Raw genomic sequence first — 20,191 nt, 5'->3', positions numbered from 1 at the left:
TGGTTTCAGATTCCACACTGTAACTAACTGTTAAAAATGACTATTTGCTGAGTATTATCAGCGAATAAAAAAACCAAAAAGGTTATTAAAATATTTTGGTTTCCAACTGCATATTCATATGATTTTCTTCATATATTTCAATCAAAACAACATATTGCAACAGACTAATGCAGAGGTAGATGTGAGAACCCAGCCATCTTAAACCAGACTCAATAGATTCGCAAACTATCAATTGATGCCATCCTTCTCAGTAAATTTTTGTTTTGGAAAATAGCTACTTTTCAGAAAAAAAAAAATATGTTACTTATGTTAACATGTAATGAGTTTATTATTGTTATTTTTAAATGAACTGAATGTTTAAAAATTTTTGTCTCTAATTTCTAATGTGATAACTTATCAAGAGATAAAACCACATAAATAAAAGTTTTTTAAGATTTTCAACAGTTTCAAGAGTGTAGAAAGACCTGAAACCATAAAGTTTGAGAACTATTATTTGAATTACAGTTTAAAAAGCATCTTCACGTATATTATCTTTATCTATGCTTGTAACAAGGACTTAGTTACCTGACCCCCATGTTCATCAACTAGAAAGTTTCCCTGGGTGTTACCTGGCTGGCTTACCTTGCATTCACAATGTTTCCAGCATTCAACTCTACCATTTCCTCAAAACCAATTGCAAATATATCCATTGGTTTACTTCTTTTATCTAAAATTAAGCATCCAAGAAAGGCTTTTAAAAGATGGCCTTAGTTAAATGGCAACTTCCCTACCCCAACAGAACTAAGATGAACATCAGATCTCATACAAGTCCATTTTTGTGTTTCAAGTTTAACCAAAAGCAAATTAAAGGCAAAAAACTATGAGGGGGACAAAATTACTTTCAATTTCTATTTAGGTGACCTAAGTTTGCTTTTCTTGAAGACTATTATTCTTGAAGATTCTTAAGTCTTTTCAGAAATCATTTTTGAAAGAACTCTTGCCAAAGTTTGAACCATGGACAGCAGAGAAACACGCCGCTTCTCAAAGGCTAAAAGGTGAATCCAAATGGATGATTAAAAATTTTTTTTAATTATTTATTTTTAATTGGAGGATAATTGCTTTAGAATGTTGTATTGGTTTCTGCTGTACAACAATGCAAATCAACCCTAAGTATACATAAATCCACTCCTTCTTTAGCCACCAAGAAATTTTTCAGAAAGAGCACAAACAATAAGGTGGGTGAGTAACCAACTCAAATTAGAGAAAACACCTGAGAGGGAATTTTACACTTTAATTTGGAAATTCCTAGGTAGAAGCAATCTAGGAAAATGGGAAGTCAGGGCTTCAGACCAACCCCTCTCTTTGAGCCATTAGCTCTCCCATGGCTGACCAAAGGAGAACAGAGCTGCTTTAGATAAGCAAGCCCAGGGCAGCCTGGGTGGCCCAAGTGTTCAGAAATGGGACAAACAGCTCGAGAAAGAGCTTATAAATACTATGAACAAATACTGAGGAATAAAAATTTTTAAGTGTTTACTGACTGCTATTATGTGCAAGGCTTACATGTGAATCTTCTCTCTTACTACAGATACCTTATGAGACAGATTACATCTGCCTGTTATTTACAGACAGGAAACTGAGGCTCTGAAAAATCTAAGCAACTTGCCCAAGTTCACACACAAAGTGCAGTGTGGCACAACTCCAGAACCAAACTGCCAGATGTCCATCCCTAAATCCTGGCTCTGTCACTGTTAGCTGCATGATGTTGGGCAGGTCAATTCTCTTCCTGTGTCTCAGTTTCCTCATCTAGGAAACTGAAATACTAATAGTGACTATGTATCAGGTCTGTCATAATGATTAAATGAATAGATGTCAAGTACTCATAATAGTAGTGTTAGCTGTTATTTTATTATTTTTATTACTATTAATACTACAGCTACAATTTCAAGTTCGGTTCAATGTAAATGAAAAGCAGCATTTTAGTAAAAGTTTAGGGAAATTCCCTAAGGTGTGACTGATTAAAGGCAACTAAAAAAGAAAAATCTGTATCTCACAGTATTTCCTATACATATCCCCTTCATAAATAACACTTGGTAAATGTGCACCATTTTAAAAAGGAATTCAAGTCGAAGCAAACAGTCCTCAAATTCATGATTCTAGTTAAAAATCTTAATACAAGCATCTTCAGCTTAATGCTTGGTACTGGCTATTAAGAGCTTGGTGGTAGAGCACCCAAACTCAGTGATGAGTTTTTACAAGGATGAATCAGTATTGTTCTGTATAAAGGGACAATAAATATCAAAATGAGTTTTGTAAACCTACTCATGACCTACCCTATTTCTTATCTTAGCAAATGAAGGACTATATTTGAAAAATGAAATACATTAGGTTTGAAAAATTCTCAATCACAAAATAAATTTGCTATGCATCAGTTTAAAGAATAAAAACAGGAGGAAAAAGAATCACATCTTAAAAAAATAAATACACAAACCCACACACAAAAGAGTTATCTACTCACGTATGGATTACATTTTCTGAGAATCAAATAACAAAGAAAAAGATTTCTCACTTTTACCATGGGTTCCTATGAAGTAGTAGAGAAAGGTCTATGAATACAAAAGACCTAAGATTTGAAGAGATTTGATCTCTAAGAAGAATGCTGGTCTTCAGATGTATATATGCTTCTGCTGCTGCTAAGTCGCTTCAGTCGTGTCTGACTCTGTGCGACCCGAGACGGCAGCCCACCAGGCTCCCCCGTCCCTGGGATTCTCCAGGCAAGAACACTGGAGTGGGTTGCCATTTCCTTCTCCAATGCATGAAAGTGAAAAGTGAAAGTGAAGTTGCTCAGTCGTGTCCGACTCTTAGCGACCCCATGGACTGCAGCCCACCAGGCTCCTCCATCCATGGGATTCTCCAGGCAAGAGTAGGGGAGTGGGGTGCCATAGAAGTTTCTTTTATAAAGTAATGCATATTGTGAAGTGTCGCATTTGTTTTCTAGGTTAATACATCAGAGTCAGGGTTAATTAATCCATATTGTAAGATGCCAACCTTGAAACTCCTGGATGCCAGCTAACTTGGGGGCATCAAGAAGCCAGTCCGTAAGGGTCTGATTCTTAAAAGCTATGCTGCGAAACTGCTTCCCGCCATTCACGTTCCAGGTGCCCACACATACTCGAATTTTCTTGGGCTTTGAATACTTGTAGAAATTCTCACACATGCTCTTTAGTACTTTAGAAGATGCTGATAAAAACAAAATACAAGATTTTGGCTGCATGAAAACATTTACAAAAATTGATCTTCGTAACTGAGAGATGATGGCTAGAATGTACAATTACCATCGTCAGCACAAACAAGCATCAAATACATGCACAGGCACAAAAGAGATAAGCCTTGAACACAGAGCCCAGCACAATGCAAGTAACCAATACACTTTTAAAATATCAACTACGTGAAGTACAACAGCCCAAGTGAAAAAAAACTATTACAAAATTAATGCAGCAACATAAAACATGCAAAACAGTTCTGTTTCAGTGAAATAGTACATTATTTTATGATACACAAAATCAGAGATTGCAAATTTTAAGGAATATAGCAACTGACTTTCAGAAAACTTTCATTCGGAAGCTAGTAAAAATAAGTTATTTTTCCCCAAAGAAAGATGTTCAAGAACCATGACATATAGGACTCTAGCTACCGACAGGGAGCTTGATGAAAAACAGCTCCCTGACACGAACACAAATTACGGACAATAATGAGATGTTGGAGAATGAAGACCTTACTAAAAGCCTCCCAGCTCACAGGCAACGCCAAGTCTTCACCAATGTTTTACAAGACCCCAGACAGCCTGCCTTGCCTTTCTACCCTCAGCTGCCATCCCAGCCCTGTTCGCTCACTGCTCTGACCCTGGACCCCCTCTGCACTGGATGCTTCCACTGCTCCAACACTCTTCCCTCACCACCTGCAGGCATCAACTCTGCCGCGAGGCTTTTCCATCGGACCAGCTTATTAAAATGCGCATTCTGTCTCTTACAGTCCATATCACCTCCCTGCTTCACTTTTCTCTATGGTGTTTATTACCATGTACAAACTATGCATTTTATTTATTTATTCTGTTAACTGTCACCCCTCACTGAAAATGGAAGTTCCACAAGGGCAGAAATGTTGGTCAATCTGATTTTTTTGTGTGTGTGGGGGAATCAGAATGAATGGAGCTTCCCTGGTAGCTCACATGGTAAAAGAATCTGCCTGCAATGCAGGAGATCTAGGTTTGATCCCTGGGTCAAGAAGATCCCCTGGAAAAAGGAATGGCTATCCACTTCAGTATGCAAATATATATCCAAAAGTGGATATGCTTGATAATATGATAGTTCTGTGGCTCAGACAGTAAAGAATCTGCCTGCAATGCAGGAGACCCGGTGCAATCCCTAGGTCATGAAAATCCCCTGGAGTAGGAAATGGCAACACACTCTAGTATTCTTGCCTGGAGAATTCCATGGACAGAGGAGCCTGGCGGGCCACAGTCCATGGGGTCACAGAGTAGAACATGACTGAGTGACTAACACACACAGAATGAACATCCTTTCATTTTATTTATTTATTGGGATGTGTGTGTGTATGTGCTCAGTCATGTCTGACTCTCTGCAACTATAGCCCACCAGGCTCCTCTGCCCACGGAATTTTCCAGGCAGAATACTGGAGCACATTGCCACTTCCTCCTCCAGGGGATCTTCCCCACCTAGGGGTCAAACCCGCATCTCTTGTGCCCCCTGCACTGGCAGGCGGATTCTTTACTGCTGCACCACAGGGGAAGCCCCGATAGTCACTTTATAATACTGTGTCAGTTTCTACTCTACAGCGAAGGGAATCGGCTACATGTATACATACATCCCCTCTTTTTTGGATTTCCTTCCCATTTGAGTCACCACAGATCATTAAGTCGAGTTCCCTGTGCTATATAGCAGTTTTGGTCTATTTTATTTGCTCCAGTGTCTCCAGACTATAAGAGTGCCTGGTACATACTGAGTGTTCAGTAAATAATGGTTAAATGAATAAACATGAAATACATTTTGAATCCTCAATCTCTCTTCTCCACCTACTTTTTGGCTTCCACCTAACTTTCTGCCTTCTAACCACACTTCATTTAGATTAAGTCAAATCCTGGCACTTAAATAGAAACTTTCTAGGACTTCAATCTATTAATAATGATAGAGAATATGCCCTTAAAAGGGTGGTTAACTGCCAAGAGGAGACGGAAATCAAAATGATCTTCAGCTTTCACCAAGTGATCTTATTTTATTATGATATTATTTTTGGAAACGATATCAAGGTACAGCAAGCAGGCTTGTGAAAGAATGAGTGAAAAAGGCAAATCACATTTTTGGATTAGAATGAAAATAGTCTGACTTGTGAATACCACAAAAGAACTGCAGATTCAGGTGACAAGCACATCCTCATTGGTCCTAGGGGCACATGTATACATTTCTAACTCTGTTATTTCATTACTTGCACAGAGGTGTCTGGTGGGAATGAACGCAGATTGTTTTTCTGGCCTGTTGATATGGTTACCTGAAAGTTGGCTGAACCTGGATAAAGAATCCTTCTCTACTACCACAGATCAACACTGGTCTTTCTAATCAAAGTCACTGCCATTGTTACTACTACGAAAACAGCTTCTACAATCCTTTCTACATGAAAACAGAAGCTCTATAATTATTTAACGGCTTAAAATATGCAGCAAGACATAAAATGAATTGTGTGAAGAAAAACATGTCGCCACGTTGAGTAAGCTACTAAAGCCAGTTTATAAATGGGAATAAAAAGTCTTAAAATTCCTAGTTTATTCTTTTTTAAAAAAACTGGTTGGCACCTTAATGTGCAGAAAGAAATGGGTCTCTGTTCAAACAGATGTCCATCCCTAAATATCGTATCGTTTCAGCAAACGGATTTCATGATGTTAATTCAAAAATAAATACAAGTGCTCTCTACCTCCATCTTCTCAAAAAACTCACCTATAGTGTCTTAAAACACTCAGAAAAATAACTAAGCGAAACAAATCTTAAGTGATACCAAATCTTAAGTGAAGGGAAGAAAAGATGCCTTTTCAGCAAAGTTTCTGGCAAGAGTTCCCTTTGCCACAGATTCAAGTTTAAACACAAGATCATAAACCTTGTCCAGAGAATGAAGGTATGAGATTTTTAAGAATTGGAATGGCAAGAAAAATAAGACCTTTAGGTCTTACATACTTGGCTCTTCTAACTTTGCTAGCAATCTTAATGCTTTTTAAAAGGTTTCAGATCACATTTTAGCGCAGGTCTTCCAGTTTCAGAAAATATTTCACACACCATATGAGAAAATGAGTCAATGTCTTTTTAAAAATGTTGTGTGTGTGAAAAGCGCTATTGAGTAGTTGTAAATATCACAGGTGGTATTTTGACATTAATCTGTAAGAGTCACATCTAGGTTTTTTCCAGGACTTCCCTGGTGGCTCAGTGGTAAAGAATCCTCCTGACAACACAGGAGATGCAGGTTCAGTCCCTGAGCTGGGAAGTCCCCTGGAGGAGGAAATGGCAACACACTCCAATATTCTTGCCTGAGAAATTCCATGGACAGAAGAACGTGGTGGGCTATGGTCCATGGGGTAGCAAAGGAGTCAGACATGACTTAGTGACTAAACAACAATAAAGGGTAAAATATAACACTAATAATGTTTGTTCACTGAAATGTAAAATTAAAACTAGATGACCCATACTTAATTGCAATTAAGCACTTGCTACAAGAAGACAAAGAGCTTGGCATAGCTCCTTCTAAATGAAGTACTCTGTTTTCTCAAACTTAAAATTCCTTTTCTCAGATTAAAACAAAGCATCAATTTATCCTGTCAGAATCAGAGGGCAAAATAAAGTTTCCATTTATTTGTGGCTCTATTTATATACAACATCCACTTTAAAAAAAAAAAATTGAGAAAAAGTTGCGTTTATTGACAGGTTCATTTTCTATACTGTACCTGACTGTAATGTCTGTTCAGAAACTACGGATGCATCAAGAAGAAAACAAAGAATCATTAGTAACACAGTAAGTTACAGTTGAAGTCTAGAGTGTTATGACAAAACCTCAGACAGCTTCATTTTTTTCTTTTGATTTAGTTTGATGACTTTTTTTCTGATGACTGAAGGATACCAAAGATAAAATAAATTACAATAACTGATGTAAACCCACTGTATGTATCTAAGAAAAATCCTATGGGGACACAGTGATGTACAGTTTCACAATCAGAAGGTTCTAGGCCTGCTTTCCAGGCCGGTCCTATATGTACGTCTGCTGAGTGTGCAAGTGCACATACTTTTGAGGGAGAATACGAACCCGAAAACCTAAGAGGCTGGAGGACACTGAAATATTGCAGATACTGCCCTAATGCACACCTTGGAGTATTCTTTTGGGACTCACCAGCTGACAGGTACAATCAGTTCAGTTATTAAAAAAACATATACATTCCAACAGAATGACCATGCTATGCAAGATGGTGCAAATTCCCACAGGCACGGGGTTCATGGCAAAAATATTTGGGTTTGGGCACAACATTCAGACACTTCAGCAATGATGTGCCAAGACAAGAACCTGCTATAAAAACAGTAGCAGAACCCTACACACATTAAACGGTTAAGGAATGGACAAATACGTCTAACATATGGTACTCTATCTTCAAAAAGACTTGAGGTTTGCTTATAGAAATGAGCAGGAAGAGGCCTGAGCAACTGTGAATGCTGGAAGGGTTCTCTGAAACCGGATATTAAGTTGTGGCAGCGGATATGGGAGGATCTGGCCCATCACACAGTTGGTGGACAGAGGGAGGGACAGGTCTATGCACATGCACATGTGTGTTTTGTGTACTTCTATCCACCTCAGTTACGCTGAACACAGCTTTCGGCATTTCGCTGGCACTACTACTACCAGTGAAACATGCATGAACTACTACAGAATCGGCGTTATGCTCACAATTTTTCCTGACATAGCATCCCTGTTGGAATAAATTCCCATTCTTAGAGCTATAGCAGAACTGATTGTACTGTTTTTTAAGGGTACATTTTTTCACATAGTAAAATGTGCAGGAAACTAAAAAATTAACGATCAAGTCTGGGAATTATTCAGGTCCCTCACTTCTCTTTCCTTCAATAGCTTACTTTCAGTGGTTGCTGATTAATGCCGCCATATCAAAGCAGGCACAGGTGGAAAGAAGTGATTAAGACGCAAATGAGTCAGTATCTACTGCTGGAAGAAAGCCTGAAGTTAAAAGCAGTAGCTATGATCAGATTCTGGTGTTCAGAGCTTTAGTAGATTTCAGTCCCCCAGCCTACTCACAGATCCCCGAGGAGCTGACTGTAATTAACTACCTTCAGCACCATGCAGAATTCTGAAAGAATCCATGATAACAAGTGATAACCCATGAGGAGGTTATTTGAGGAATAATTTCTCCTAGTTGAAAACAGGGAAAACTGAAAGGGTTCTTTTGGGGCATAAGAGAAGTAAAAAAAAAATGTTCACAGTGCTGGAAAGCTAAAATAGAAAAAAAAAATGAAATTAAGGGCATCTAATTTAATAAGTTATACAATGTATACTGAGTTTTCCCATGATCCTGCTTAATATGCTCACTGACATGAGCTCAAATTCTTTTGGTTTTAAAGAAACACAGTGAAAAATCAACAGCTATTCTGAAAGCCTGACATATATTTTATGTCAAATATTAAAACTAGGGATGACAGTGTCCAATAATAAGCAACATTTAAAAATTATTAATATGATTTAAAGCTTATTCAAACAGCAGCATTTAAAAAGTAAGACCAAGTCTGGGGTGGTGATTAGTAAAATAACCAGAATAGGTATTGTTTTTTTCAATAAAGCAATGCTTTCTACATAATTAGGTAGGTTACTGAATACTGAAAGTACTAGTTGAATATTTTATGAAATCTTGCCTTAAATAAAGTTAGCAATATTTAAATCATTTCCCCCCTCAATCATAATCTATAAAAGAAAACATGCATGGGCTTCAGTTTACAGCTTAATAATTCTGCTAATGCTATAAATATTTTAGGAGAATCAAACCTCCTTTGGAGAATGGAATTTTAGAAAATTACACTGATAGAAATTCCTTCAAAAAACTATTTTAATCAACTCAAACCAGAAAGTGTATATGTAAATAAGTTTACATTCACCTCTTGGACTTTTAGAAGGAATATAGACAACATAAAGTAAAATATAAAGTAAGTACGCCTACCACGCAAACTTCCAGTAGTTAAAAGGGCTCGAGCTTTGTCAGCTAAATCACTATTTAGAGTATTTCCCAGGAGCAAAACATCAATTGCTTCTTGCTTGGAGCTGTCAAAGAAGTTATTCTGAATTGTTCTACTAACTGATCGAGCACCATCTTTTAACTTTCCAGCCTGTTGGGGAAAAAAGCATGGACTTTCATTCTACATTGTTTTCACTCAATAGGTATTCTGAAACTTTAGATAAGTTGTATACGACTTCACTGTGGTAAGAAGGACCTCATCGTTCCATTCTTAATATCAAACCGTCACATTAAAATGGCACATTAAGATGTCACTGCTTCCTTTCCTCTTTTGGATAACAGCACTGCAGAGAGACAGAAGAGGCTCAGTGCCACAGCTGCATCCACTGATGACATCTAGAGCAGTAAACGTGTGTAACTGTTTACTGGAGAGGAAATCGACTGAGATGTGCTTATTCAAGACAAGGAGATCACTTCTCCCATTGTGACTGTAAGGCCTGGGGTGGACAGGGCGGGTGGGGAGAAGCAGAGGAGATAGAGGACACGCTGCACTTCTGCACTCTCAGAAAAACTCCAAAGCACACAACAGCAGAGAATAAAACTGAGATTGCTGCCAAGTAACTGATATTAGTTAGAAACAAAACTGAGCATGAGAGTGAAAGTCTAGCCTGTAACATAGAAACTACAGTTTTCTATTTTAGCTCATTTTGCCTATGTAAATATAAAAATATAAAATGTATGCCAAAACAGTTAAAAAAAAAAAACTTTAGTTTGCAATATGTAATTTTTATTCCTCAAAGAAATAACAAGGATTTGAGGCTTAAAAATGTTATTTCCTTCCATAAAACAAATGTAAATGACATTATTTTAAAAAAGAGACTCACCATTCACATTATCAGGCAATTAATCAAAAGGAACCCAGAGAAAGGAAAAGAAAGAGCAGTTCAGATGTTAGATTTCAGGTCAATTCAGACTAGTATATTTAATACATAAAATTTCATATCTAGTTTGTTAGAAAAGATCACTGAAAATATATGTAACCTCTGTACACAGTCAACTGCAGAAACAAAGAGGCAGAACATAAAAGCATATTTTAAGCAATAGTTGTAGAGAATCCGGTTTAAAAGCAAGAATTATGTTGTTTATTTAAAAAAAGAATACATGAAAGTTTAACAACATCAGGTTTTTCAAAATAGGGACCATTTAAGAAGTAAATATTTGTAAATGTCAATACAAATTATTTCTGAGTTGAACAAAAGGAACTTTGCAGCTAAGGCCAGTACTTCTGAACAGAGGCGTGGCATTTTATGAGACACAGAAGAAGAGGAAGAGGTGGAAAACAGAAGACTCTGAGATGATGAAATTCAGCTGCTATACTGAAGAGACTAAATAAGAAACTATACAAGTAGTAAATGTCTCTGTTTCTATTCCTGGGGTAATTTGAGAAACTGTAGGGCTGTAGTACATTAATAAATTCAGCTGAATCCAGAAGCCATAAAAGGTCAATATTTAAGGATATAATGAAAATATTTCAGGTATGTACCCAAAGTCCCTCAGTAAGGGACAAACACTAAAGCAGAAGCAGTCTGTAGATAATACCAACAAATAAAAAGTAATGATGACATACAGATGTATAATTACATCCACACCTCACACTTGCAAAGGCACATTTTTTGATTGCCTCCTTGTCAAGGTAAGATAAGAAAAAGAATAAAAACTTCAGCCCTAATAGCACTGGGTTCATAGGTGGTGTTGCATAAACTACCCATTGATTTATTTGTCCATCCAGCACTTGCCACATATCTATCCAACTGTATGTACTGTGCCAAGTACTGGGGACACAAAGGCAAATAAGGTAAGACTCTTTATTGGTAAGAGTATTATTTGGGGAGGGAGGAACTTTTCTTTTAATTATGGTTGTGCTGCTCAGCCTGTGGGATCTTAATTCCCCAACTAAGGATCGAACCCACGCCCCCTGCACTAGAAGCATGGAATCTTAACCACTGGGCCACCAAAGACGGCCCTAATTTGAAAACAAACAAACATATTTTGGGTAATTCCATAGCAGTCTGGTCGTTAGGACTCTGCACTTTCACTGCAGGGGCCTGGGTTTGATCCCTGATCCAAGAACTAAGATCCACATGCTGCCCTGTATGACCAAAAAAAAAAAGAAAAGAAAAGGCTTAAAAAACTCCCATATTTTTAATAAAAATAAACAGTATAAAAATTAAAACACATATGTAAGTGAAAAATCATTAAAAAAAATCAGAATACATATGTAAGCCTAGTAGATTACTGAACAACTAAATATGTCATACATATATAATATACCTCTCAAACCTAGGGAAATAACTATCCATTCAATCATTAGTATCCACTAGGGAAGGAGCTAATAAAGAGGACATAAAAACATGATGAAAAAGAATTCTAAAACAGATACCTTAAAAAAAACTACTAATTTAAAAGAGTTCATTTAAAGTTTTATTAAAGAAGAAAAGAGAGGATCTTTTATAATCTAGATCTACCTTAGCCTTTCCTTCAAGGGCTCCAGTTCCTGCGTAAATCTTACTGATTGAATCACCATTCACAGACCACATTGATCGAAAAACTTCTTGAAAGCGAGTCACCAACTGAGGCTTTTCAGCTAAACCAAGAGCTTCCAACTGTTTAGTCAGCATCTAAAACAGCAGAAAAGAAACTTTTATAAGTATATAAATACATTTATTACGATGTGACCTTTTAAGAACTACCAGAATCAAACCAAAAATTTATAGCTACAGGATGCTGTCGGTCTGGATTCTTAAAATTCAAGTTTAATAGGCTTTGTTATTTCCCCCCATGCCAATTTCTAAAGTAACTATCACATCAATGAAACCTACAGGTAACTCAATCCTTGTAGTAACAAGAACTTTTTCTGGTTAAATGATTTTAAGCTTTTTAAAATGTCCCAAACCTTTAGGGAATTCCCTGAAGTTCAGTGGTTAGGACTCCCTGTTTTCACTACCGAGGGCCTGAGTTTAATTCCTGGTTGGGGAACTAAGATCCCACAAGCCGTGGGGCCAAAAAAAGGAAAAAAAAAAGTTCCTATAAATCAGACTAGTTTATCTTGTTCACCTAAAATAATAATTATGCAACAGCACCCACTGGAGCAGAGAAATATATTTAGTTTATTTACAAATATATACAAATAACCAAGTTTCTTTAATTTTTGCATTTGGTTCTATATGTTTGGGTAATTAAGGTCAGGAGATTATGAGAAAAGCAGAGCTGCTCTTGAAGTGATATCAAAATTTTTAAATAAGTCATATTTCTGAACAAAGTCATGACAGCTCTGAATGTACTGAATATGTATCAGTAAAGTATATAAGGGAGAACTAGGGGGAACACAGTATTCGAAGAATGCAAGGATCTTGGGGCTACCACAGTTCCTTCATCACAGTGTATGTGTTTAGAAGTCTTTTGTCTGAATGACTCTTAGCCTTAAAGTCTGGCAAAATCAAAGCAATGTATAATCTTTACCCAGTCTATTTCTCTTATTTGGAATCCAGTCATAGTCTATGCCCCTGTGGTTTTACTTAACTCCTTCCCACTTGTGTTTCCTTTTATCTTATCTATAAGATAAAGATATTATGGAGATTATCCATAATTACACAGGGATCAAAAACTAAAATAATATTAAAAACTCTCTACTGGGTCTAATCCAATTGCCTAGACTTACACCAGGGCTATTCTTTTGCTGGCATGTAGAATAAAGCAAACAAGCCTCTAGGTTCTCGTTTATCATCTGCTCTTTCTTCAAAGAACTGGGCAAAACTGGTCTTCACTACAAGCAGTTTGCTTTTACTTACACTTGCAGTGTATTTTGTAACCAGTCAAGCTACTAGGGGAGCAAGTACTCTCACACCTAATATTAATAACAAACAGTGGGTAGTCCACTAAGACAGATTCTGAAAACTAACACTTGTTCTGCGTTCAGTGAAGATGTTCAAGTGTTTCACAAGCTTACTCTAACTAAATGTCTTTAGCCACTTAAGAAGAGAACTCAACACAAACCCAAGACATCTCATAAAACTCAATCCCAATAATCAAATGCCTGTTTTCACTTTTTTTCTCTGTCATATTTTCTAAATTATAACGATAATCCTCAACAACAGATTTCAAAAAAGGCAAAGCAGTAAAAGCTAGTTAAATCAAAAATACGTTTTTTTCTAGCAGGAAATTCTATACATGATATTCTCCTTTTGAGACTGAATGAATCTCAGCTGCAGAGTGACTAAGTAACCAATATTCTAGCCAAATTTAAGATCATTTGCTAGAGGAAATAAGGACCTTTTACTTTCTATTCCTGTTTTGACAGTATTGGAAAACTATGCTAAGTTCCTACGGAACTAAATGAAGACACACCATAGTCTTATGACCCTGACAGTTGCCTAAGAGGCAAGACTGAGAAATCTAAGCATTGCTACACAGTTTGTCACACAGCTGAGATTATGCCTAAATTAGACTGAGTTTAATAGTTAAGTACTAAAGAAAAAATTTTAAACAGAGTGTGTTAGAGAAGTTGGCTCTCATTCACTTTTATTCTAACAATGACATATTTCAACTGATCCTGGTTTTGGTAGCAATTTTTTAAAAACTGCTATGTAAACTGTACTGGTTTAGATTGTTAAAAATATAATCCTATAGGGTTCTACATGTGAAAATAGATCCTCCTTAATTCCAAAAGGACTTTTAAAAAGACAATATACAAGGGTTTCCCTGGTGGCTCAATGCTAGAAAATCCACCTGCCTACACAGGAAGCACGGGTTCAATCCCTGGTCTGGGAGGAGCCCACATGCTTGCGGAGCAACTAAGTTGGTGGGCCGCAGCTACTGAGCCTGTGCCCTAGAGCCCAGGAGCCGCGACTGCTGATGCCCGAGCACGCTGGAACCCGTGTTCCACAACAAGAGGCCACTGCTGTGAGAAGTCCAGCACCGCAACAGGAGAGTGGCCCCTGCTTGCCACAACCAGAAAAAAAGCCCATGTAGCAATGAAAACACAGCACAGCCAAAAACAGATAAATAAAATTATTTTTTTAATGACAATGCTGAGAATAATATATATATATTATATATATATTTTGCTTATCCAAAAGACAGGCAAGCGAGACAATTACTAAAACAGTATAAACAGCAGGCCTGTTTTTTTGAGGCAAAGTTAACGAACAATAAAAGGAAACAGAAGCTATCTAAAGAAAGTATTTAGAACAGATAAAGGAAACATTTAAATGAAAAAGGACATTACTTGGAAAAAAAAACTAAAAGAGAAGTAAAACTTTATTTCTGAAAATGAGGCATAACTTCATTTTGTGAAAAATAATTAATGACAAACATAAATATTACAAAAGCACTGATAAAAGAATTTGATATTAAGTTACATACACATATATATATTTTTTACCTCTAGACCAAGGAATGCCTGCACACTATTTGTTCTGTCAAGACAATCCAAGCAGTTTGTTCGAACTGTACCACTCTGGCACCTGAAACAAATTCAGTGAAACTAAATGGGCAGTTTAAAACAAAAATAACAAAAGCTAAAACAAACTGAGAAAATTAAGCTGATTAAAATGTAGCATCTACTTTCTCCCCGCTTCAATTCTCTAGTATAATTCTCAAACACACAAAAAAGATGAAAGAATTGTACAGTGATCATCCATATACCCACCATCCAGATTCTACAAGCGCTAACATTTTGCCATCCACTCGCTATTACACCTATCTCTCCAGTCAACTTATTTTTAATGAGGCCAGTAGTCAGGAGCTAAACACACATTCAGATTTACAACCACGCAGTTCTACAGCAGAACAAACAATAACCAATGTCTTTTATTTGCATTAAATAATCTTTACTGAGCCCAAGAAATATTATGACATTAATTTTACGAGAGAAATGGAACAGCCTCTGAGAGAGCAGCATGAGATTTGGAGCTAGACGAATTCGAGCTCTAACACTTTCTACTTACATGACATGGGGAAGATGACAGCTTTCAGCCCCCACTTCCTCCAGTGTGAACGGATAACAATAGAACCCATCCCTACAGCTGTTATTAATTATTGTAAAGACTAAGTGCACTACCTGACCCACGCAAAGCACATGCCCAGTAATGTAAGCTACTATTAGAAAGGAAGAACAACAAGCTTAAATTCAAGTATAATAAAGAAATTAAATAACTACAGAAAAGTTCCAATTTAAAGAAAGGAAAAACAGAGACGTCAAACCTTTGAACTTCACTTCCATCAAAATGAAAAATTCCATAATCCAGAAACTTCTGGACTTGAGGTTTAAGAACACTATGTAATTTTTCTGCCTTTCCTCCTTTAACCATTTGATGATAGTCAAAATTCACCATCTGAATATCAGCAGCATGTTCAGAAGCTTTCAGATGACTCTGAAAATAAAAAGAAAATATTCATTTAATTCTTCTTAGGGTATTTTTGGGCTGCAAATCGCAGATCCAGCAGGCAGGATCCCCTATCCTCAATCAGGGATCAAACCCATGCCCCTTGCAGTGAAACTGCAGATTCTTAACCACTCACTGGACCGCCAAGAAAAGGGAAAGTGTTAGCCACTCAGTAGTGTCTGACTCTTTGCGGCCCCATGGACTGTAGCCGCCAGGCTCCCCTGTCTACGGAATTCTCCAGGCAAGAATACTGAAGTGGGTAACCATTCCCTTCTCCAGGGGAACTTTCCGACCCAGGGATTGAACTAGGTCTCCTGCACTGCAGGTGAACTCTTTACCATCCGAGCCACCATGAAAATATTCATTTAAATGTTAACCAAATATGACTGTATCAACACAATGTTACAAATGAAACTTTTATTTTAAATGAAAATCTAAGCAGGTCCTTGAAATCTTATTAATTTCACAAAGCTTTCTTTCATTGCCACTGGCAGTAAAATGAAAAATTACTTACTAATATCTTATAGCATCCTTTCCTAAAACCTCCTATACTATTCAGAGAGATTAGTTAGGTCTTACATAATTATTATCAGGGAACTTAACATTCTCATTTGGTTTAGAAAATGAAAAATTATTTCCAACAACCAGCATTTCATTTTTTACCATAAAAATATAATGACTATTTATATCTATTACAGAATCTCAAAGCAAAGTAATTGATTTCTAAGGAAAAGCTCATCAAAATTTGAAGAATTCATTTTTATACCTTCATTCAATATATACAAATGTTTTAAAAGCTTACAATAAAAAGTCACTCTCTAAAGTATAACTTGTTTATTAATGATATTCAAACAAAATAGCCAAATAATTAATCCTGGACTTCATTAACTTCATTAACTTTCTTCATTAATATGAGAAAATGTTTTCTAGCCATTTTCTTTAAGGTTATGATCTTATATAACACTATAATTTATATCAATTCATTACTGATCCAATAAATATTTATGAAAAATGTGTTTTCTTTAGAAGTTAGACATTTCTTTAGGTTCTTATGTGAAATTCTCAAATTTTCTTTCATTGGTACAAGAAGTCCTGTGTGTATACAAATGCTTTATTCACAATTTCACAGATTTAAAACAGTGACTATGGTTTGTAGGAACTAGGCAAAACAATGAACAGATGAAGGGGGAAACTGCCTGGTATGATTCTGCCAGTGACTGATGAACATTTTTTAGGAGGAGGGTATTCTTCTTCTCCACTACATGAATAAGCAGATTAGAAAACAGGGTCAATGCCTTGAAAGCTTTCTATAATCCCAATTTCAGCAAGATTACCCTAAATTGTTGCCTAACTTCCTTCAAAGAACTAATGGTTCCAACAAGTATTCAATCTTCTTCCAGGAAGAACTTATTCCTGGAAGAATTTGACTATTATTTTTTAAATACCATTCTAGGTGTCCATGGGCCAGAACAGAAGGAAAAAATGATCACTTACCTGGAAAGCCTTACTTAGCATATGTTCACCTTCCTTAGATCCAAGCAGATTTACTATTATTTGTTTACCATACAAATTCTTAAGTGTCCTAAAATGCCTGTTAAAGGTAGAAAGGAAGTAAGTATATGTCAACTGATAAGTCAAAAACTTTTTTCAATAAACAGGAACCCACTTTAAACCAGGACCTACACGGCAGTATTTTAAACTCATAGGTTTGGCAAAACTATACACAAACCCATTTCACGTGGAATCAAAACTCTGAATTTGTGAAAGGTCAGTTAATGCAATTTTCTCTCTGACTTATCAACTTATCATCTATTTGTCATCACTCCATGGCAAATAGATGGGAAAACAATAGAAACAGTGACAGACTTTATTTTGGGGGGCTCCAAAATCACTGCAGAGGTGACTACAGCCATGAAATTAAAAAATCCTTACTCCTTGGAAGAAAAGTTAGTGACCAACCTAGACAGTATATTAAAAAGCAGAGACATTACTTTGCCAACAAAGGTCCATCTAGTCAAAGCTTTGGTTTTTCCATTAGTCTCTTGAGAGTCCCTTGGACTGCAAGGAGATCCAACCAGTCCATCCTAAAGGACATCAGTCCTGAATATTCTTTGGAAGGACTGATGTTGAAGCTGAAACTCCTAATACTTTGGTCACCTGATGCAAAGAACTGACTCACTGGAAAAGACTGTGATGCGGGAAATGACTGAAGGTGGGGAGGGGAAGGGGACAACAGAGGATGAGATGGTTGGATGGCATCACCGACTAGATGGACATGAATTTGAATAATCTCCGGGAGTTAGTGATGGACAGGGAGGCCTGGCGTGCTGCAGTCCATGCAGTTCCAGAGTCGGACATGACTGAGCAACTGAACTGCGCTGAGCTAATGCTAGGGCTTTCAGAGTCATCTGGCCCCCATCTCCACCCTGAGGCTAATGCTGGGTGGACATGGAAACCAGGAGCCATGCAGCTAGGTTGGCAAGGCAGTGAGGGCAGAGGGCACTGAGCTGCACCTCACATGTGAGGACACTGCCTACTCCATGTGGATTCAGAGCTCCTCAACAGCTCCAGCCTTAAGATAAATAGGCCCCACACAGGATCCTTTAGTCTCTCCAGCTTGTAATCAGTCTAGAGGCTAGAAAGCAATGTCATCCACAGGAAATACAACGTAAGTCACAGATATAATTTAAAATTTTCCAGAAGGCAAATTAAAAAGGTAAAAACCATACGGTCGAATTAATTTACATATATTTTATTTAATCCAATACAACTAAAATATCATTTGTACATGTAATTGATATATAAAACAAATATTGCCGTTTTGCATTTTTTTTTGCACTAGGTCTGAAATCCAGTACCTATTATATACCTACAACATATCTCAATCTGGACTAGTCAATTTCAAATGCCCAAGAGCTAGCTTCACGTGGCTAATAGCCACCATATTGGAAAACACAACCATCAGAGGTAGGTTTTAGGCCAAGACATCAAGACCCACACACTTACTGCCACCACTCCTAGAATTCCTAAGAGTGTCACTGTCTTCCACTTAAATCAGAGTCAAGAAGAAATTTTATTTAAGAGCTCAAAAGCTGAAATGAAGCAGTAAATACAACTAATCTCACTGCTTAGCAACATCAAAACTCACAGCAATGTAGAAAAGTTATCAGTCTTACCTGTCAAAAGCAGGTGCATTGGCTTCAAATCCCCTTGACATACGAACACGATGGGATCCCACCTAAGATAAGAAAAATATACTTAATTGTACCAGAAGCCAACATGCAGACAAAAGAAATAGCACTGTTTACTCTATGTAATAATTCAGTTGCTAAGCACACAGTAGCAAGCTGAGTAATTGTCATTTGTGATATTCTCTTAAAAAAATAAATTCTAGGGGTTTCTCCTTTTTATCTTTTAAAACACAACTTCATTTAAAAAAAAAACAACAAAAACTAGAAATCAGAGCATTATGCAACACTGGTAAACTAACAGGAATTTTTATTTATGTAAGATAATTTTAAGAGTGCTTTCATATACATTATCTTAAGTTCTAAATATGTGCCCTTTGTAAGTCAACAGACATTGTCATTCGTGCCACAAAAGAACAAACCCAGCCAAGTGAAGAAACCTGTCCTCTTATAGCAACATCATTCATTCCAAAAAAAAGATTCCCGTGACAATAAAGGCCTCCTGACCAAAACATCTACTCTCTCAGACTGCCTACAAGTGCAATGTCTACATATTTTTTTCTCTGTTATGCTGAATACGCTATTCACTCTACTCTCACCCAAAGATCCCACAGATTAAAAATAACCATTCCTGGAAAAAGACTTTCCAAGTCAATCTCTCAGGCACACAACTAAAACAACAGCATATTTTGAAATTTGGGTTTTAAGAATTAAACAAGATGGAAAATAACTACCTACTTTGTGTTGCTACAGTTTTTCTTTTCTCATATAGGAAAAGTGGGAGAGAGATGAGGCAGAATCAAGAGATATAAAAGATGCCAAGAAGAAATACAACAGTAAGACCAGATTATTTCCCTGAGTTTCACTTGTAAATATTTCCCTGAGACTGTGGGCCCAAGGTTCCCTGGAATTCATCCTGGCTCATCTGTGAATAACGTGACGTTAAAGGTGGCGTGGAGGAGAAGTGCCAAATCAGCCGTGCAGTTGATGACCAGTTGAAAACCAGAAAATAAGCTCTAAATGCTCATCCATGTCCCAAACTGAATTAACAGTATTATCATTCATTCAGCATTCCCTCTCCTGCCGAGATGACTGAATGACTGTCCTGAGAAATCAGTGGACTCTCTTTAGAGCTTTTCCTTCTTAGTAAGAAACTGATTAGCCAAATGTCACATCTTTATTTCATTTTATTTCTAGTACACAATAGACTGTTTAAAATCTTAAGCTTTGAAAGATGTGTGTTCCAAGACACATTTGTGCGTTTTAGGAGACAGAAACGTCAGACGAAGTTCATACTTTTT

General features: G+C 36.9%; 1 protein-coding gene across 31 annotated transcripts in view; it reads right to left on the bottom strand.

Moving 5' to 3' along the window:
- The window catches only part of SYNJ1 (synaptojanin 1), a 94,659-nt gene that overhangs the window by 36,143 nt on the left and 38,325 nt on the right, over positions 1-20,191 (bottom strand). For 14 of the 31 annotated variants that reach the window (XM_042229549.2, XM_060403660.1, XM_060403665.1 and 11 more), the window contains exons 7-14: positions 18,879-18,940; positions 17,197-17,293; positions 15,521-15,690; positions 14,700-14,781; positions 11,785-11,937; positions 9,245-9,410; positions 3,025-3,216; positions 622-706 (exon numbers count right to left, since the gene is read on the bottom strand). In XM_042229549.2, coding sequence (XP_042085483.1) covers positions 622-706; positions 3,025-3,216; positions 9,245-9,410; positions 11,785-11,937; positions 14,700-14,781; positions 15,521-15,690; positions 17,197-17,293; positions 18,879-18,940 — 1,007 coding nt within the window. Of the gene's footprint in view, positions 1-621; positions 707-3,024; positions 3,217-6,979; positions 7,004-9,244; positions 9,411-11,784; positions 11,938-14,699; positions 14,782-15,520; positions 15,691-17,196; positions 17,294-18,878; positions 18,941-20,191 lie in introns of all 31 variants that reach the window. The other 17 variants (XM_042229548.2, XM_060403642.1, XM_042229551.2 and 14 more) reach the window with 3 other exon arrangements.

This window comes from Ovis aries, chromosome 1 (genome assembly GCF_016772045.2).
Source record: "Ovis aries strain OAR_USU_Benz2616 breed Rambouillet chromosome 1, ARS-UI_Ramb_v3.0, whole genome shotgun sequence".
NCBI lineage: Eukaryota > Metazoa > Chordata > Mammalia > Artiodactyla > Bovidae > Ovis > Ovis aries.
Note: the sequence above shows the minus strand (reverse complement) of the source record. Positions and strands in the feature narration are given on the sequence as shown.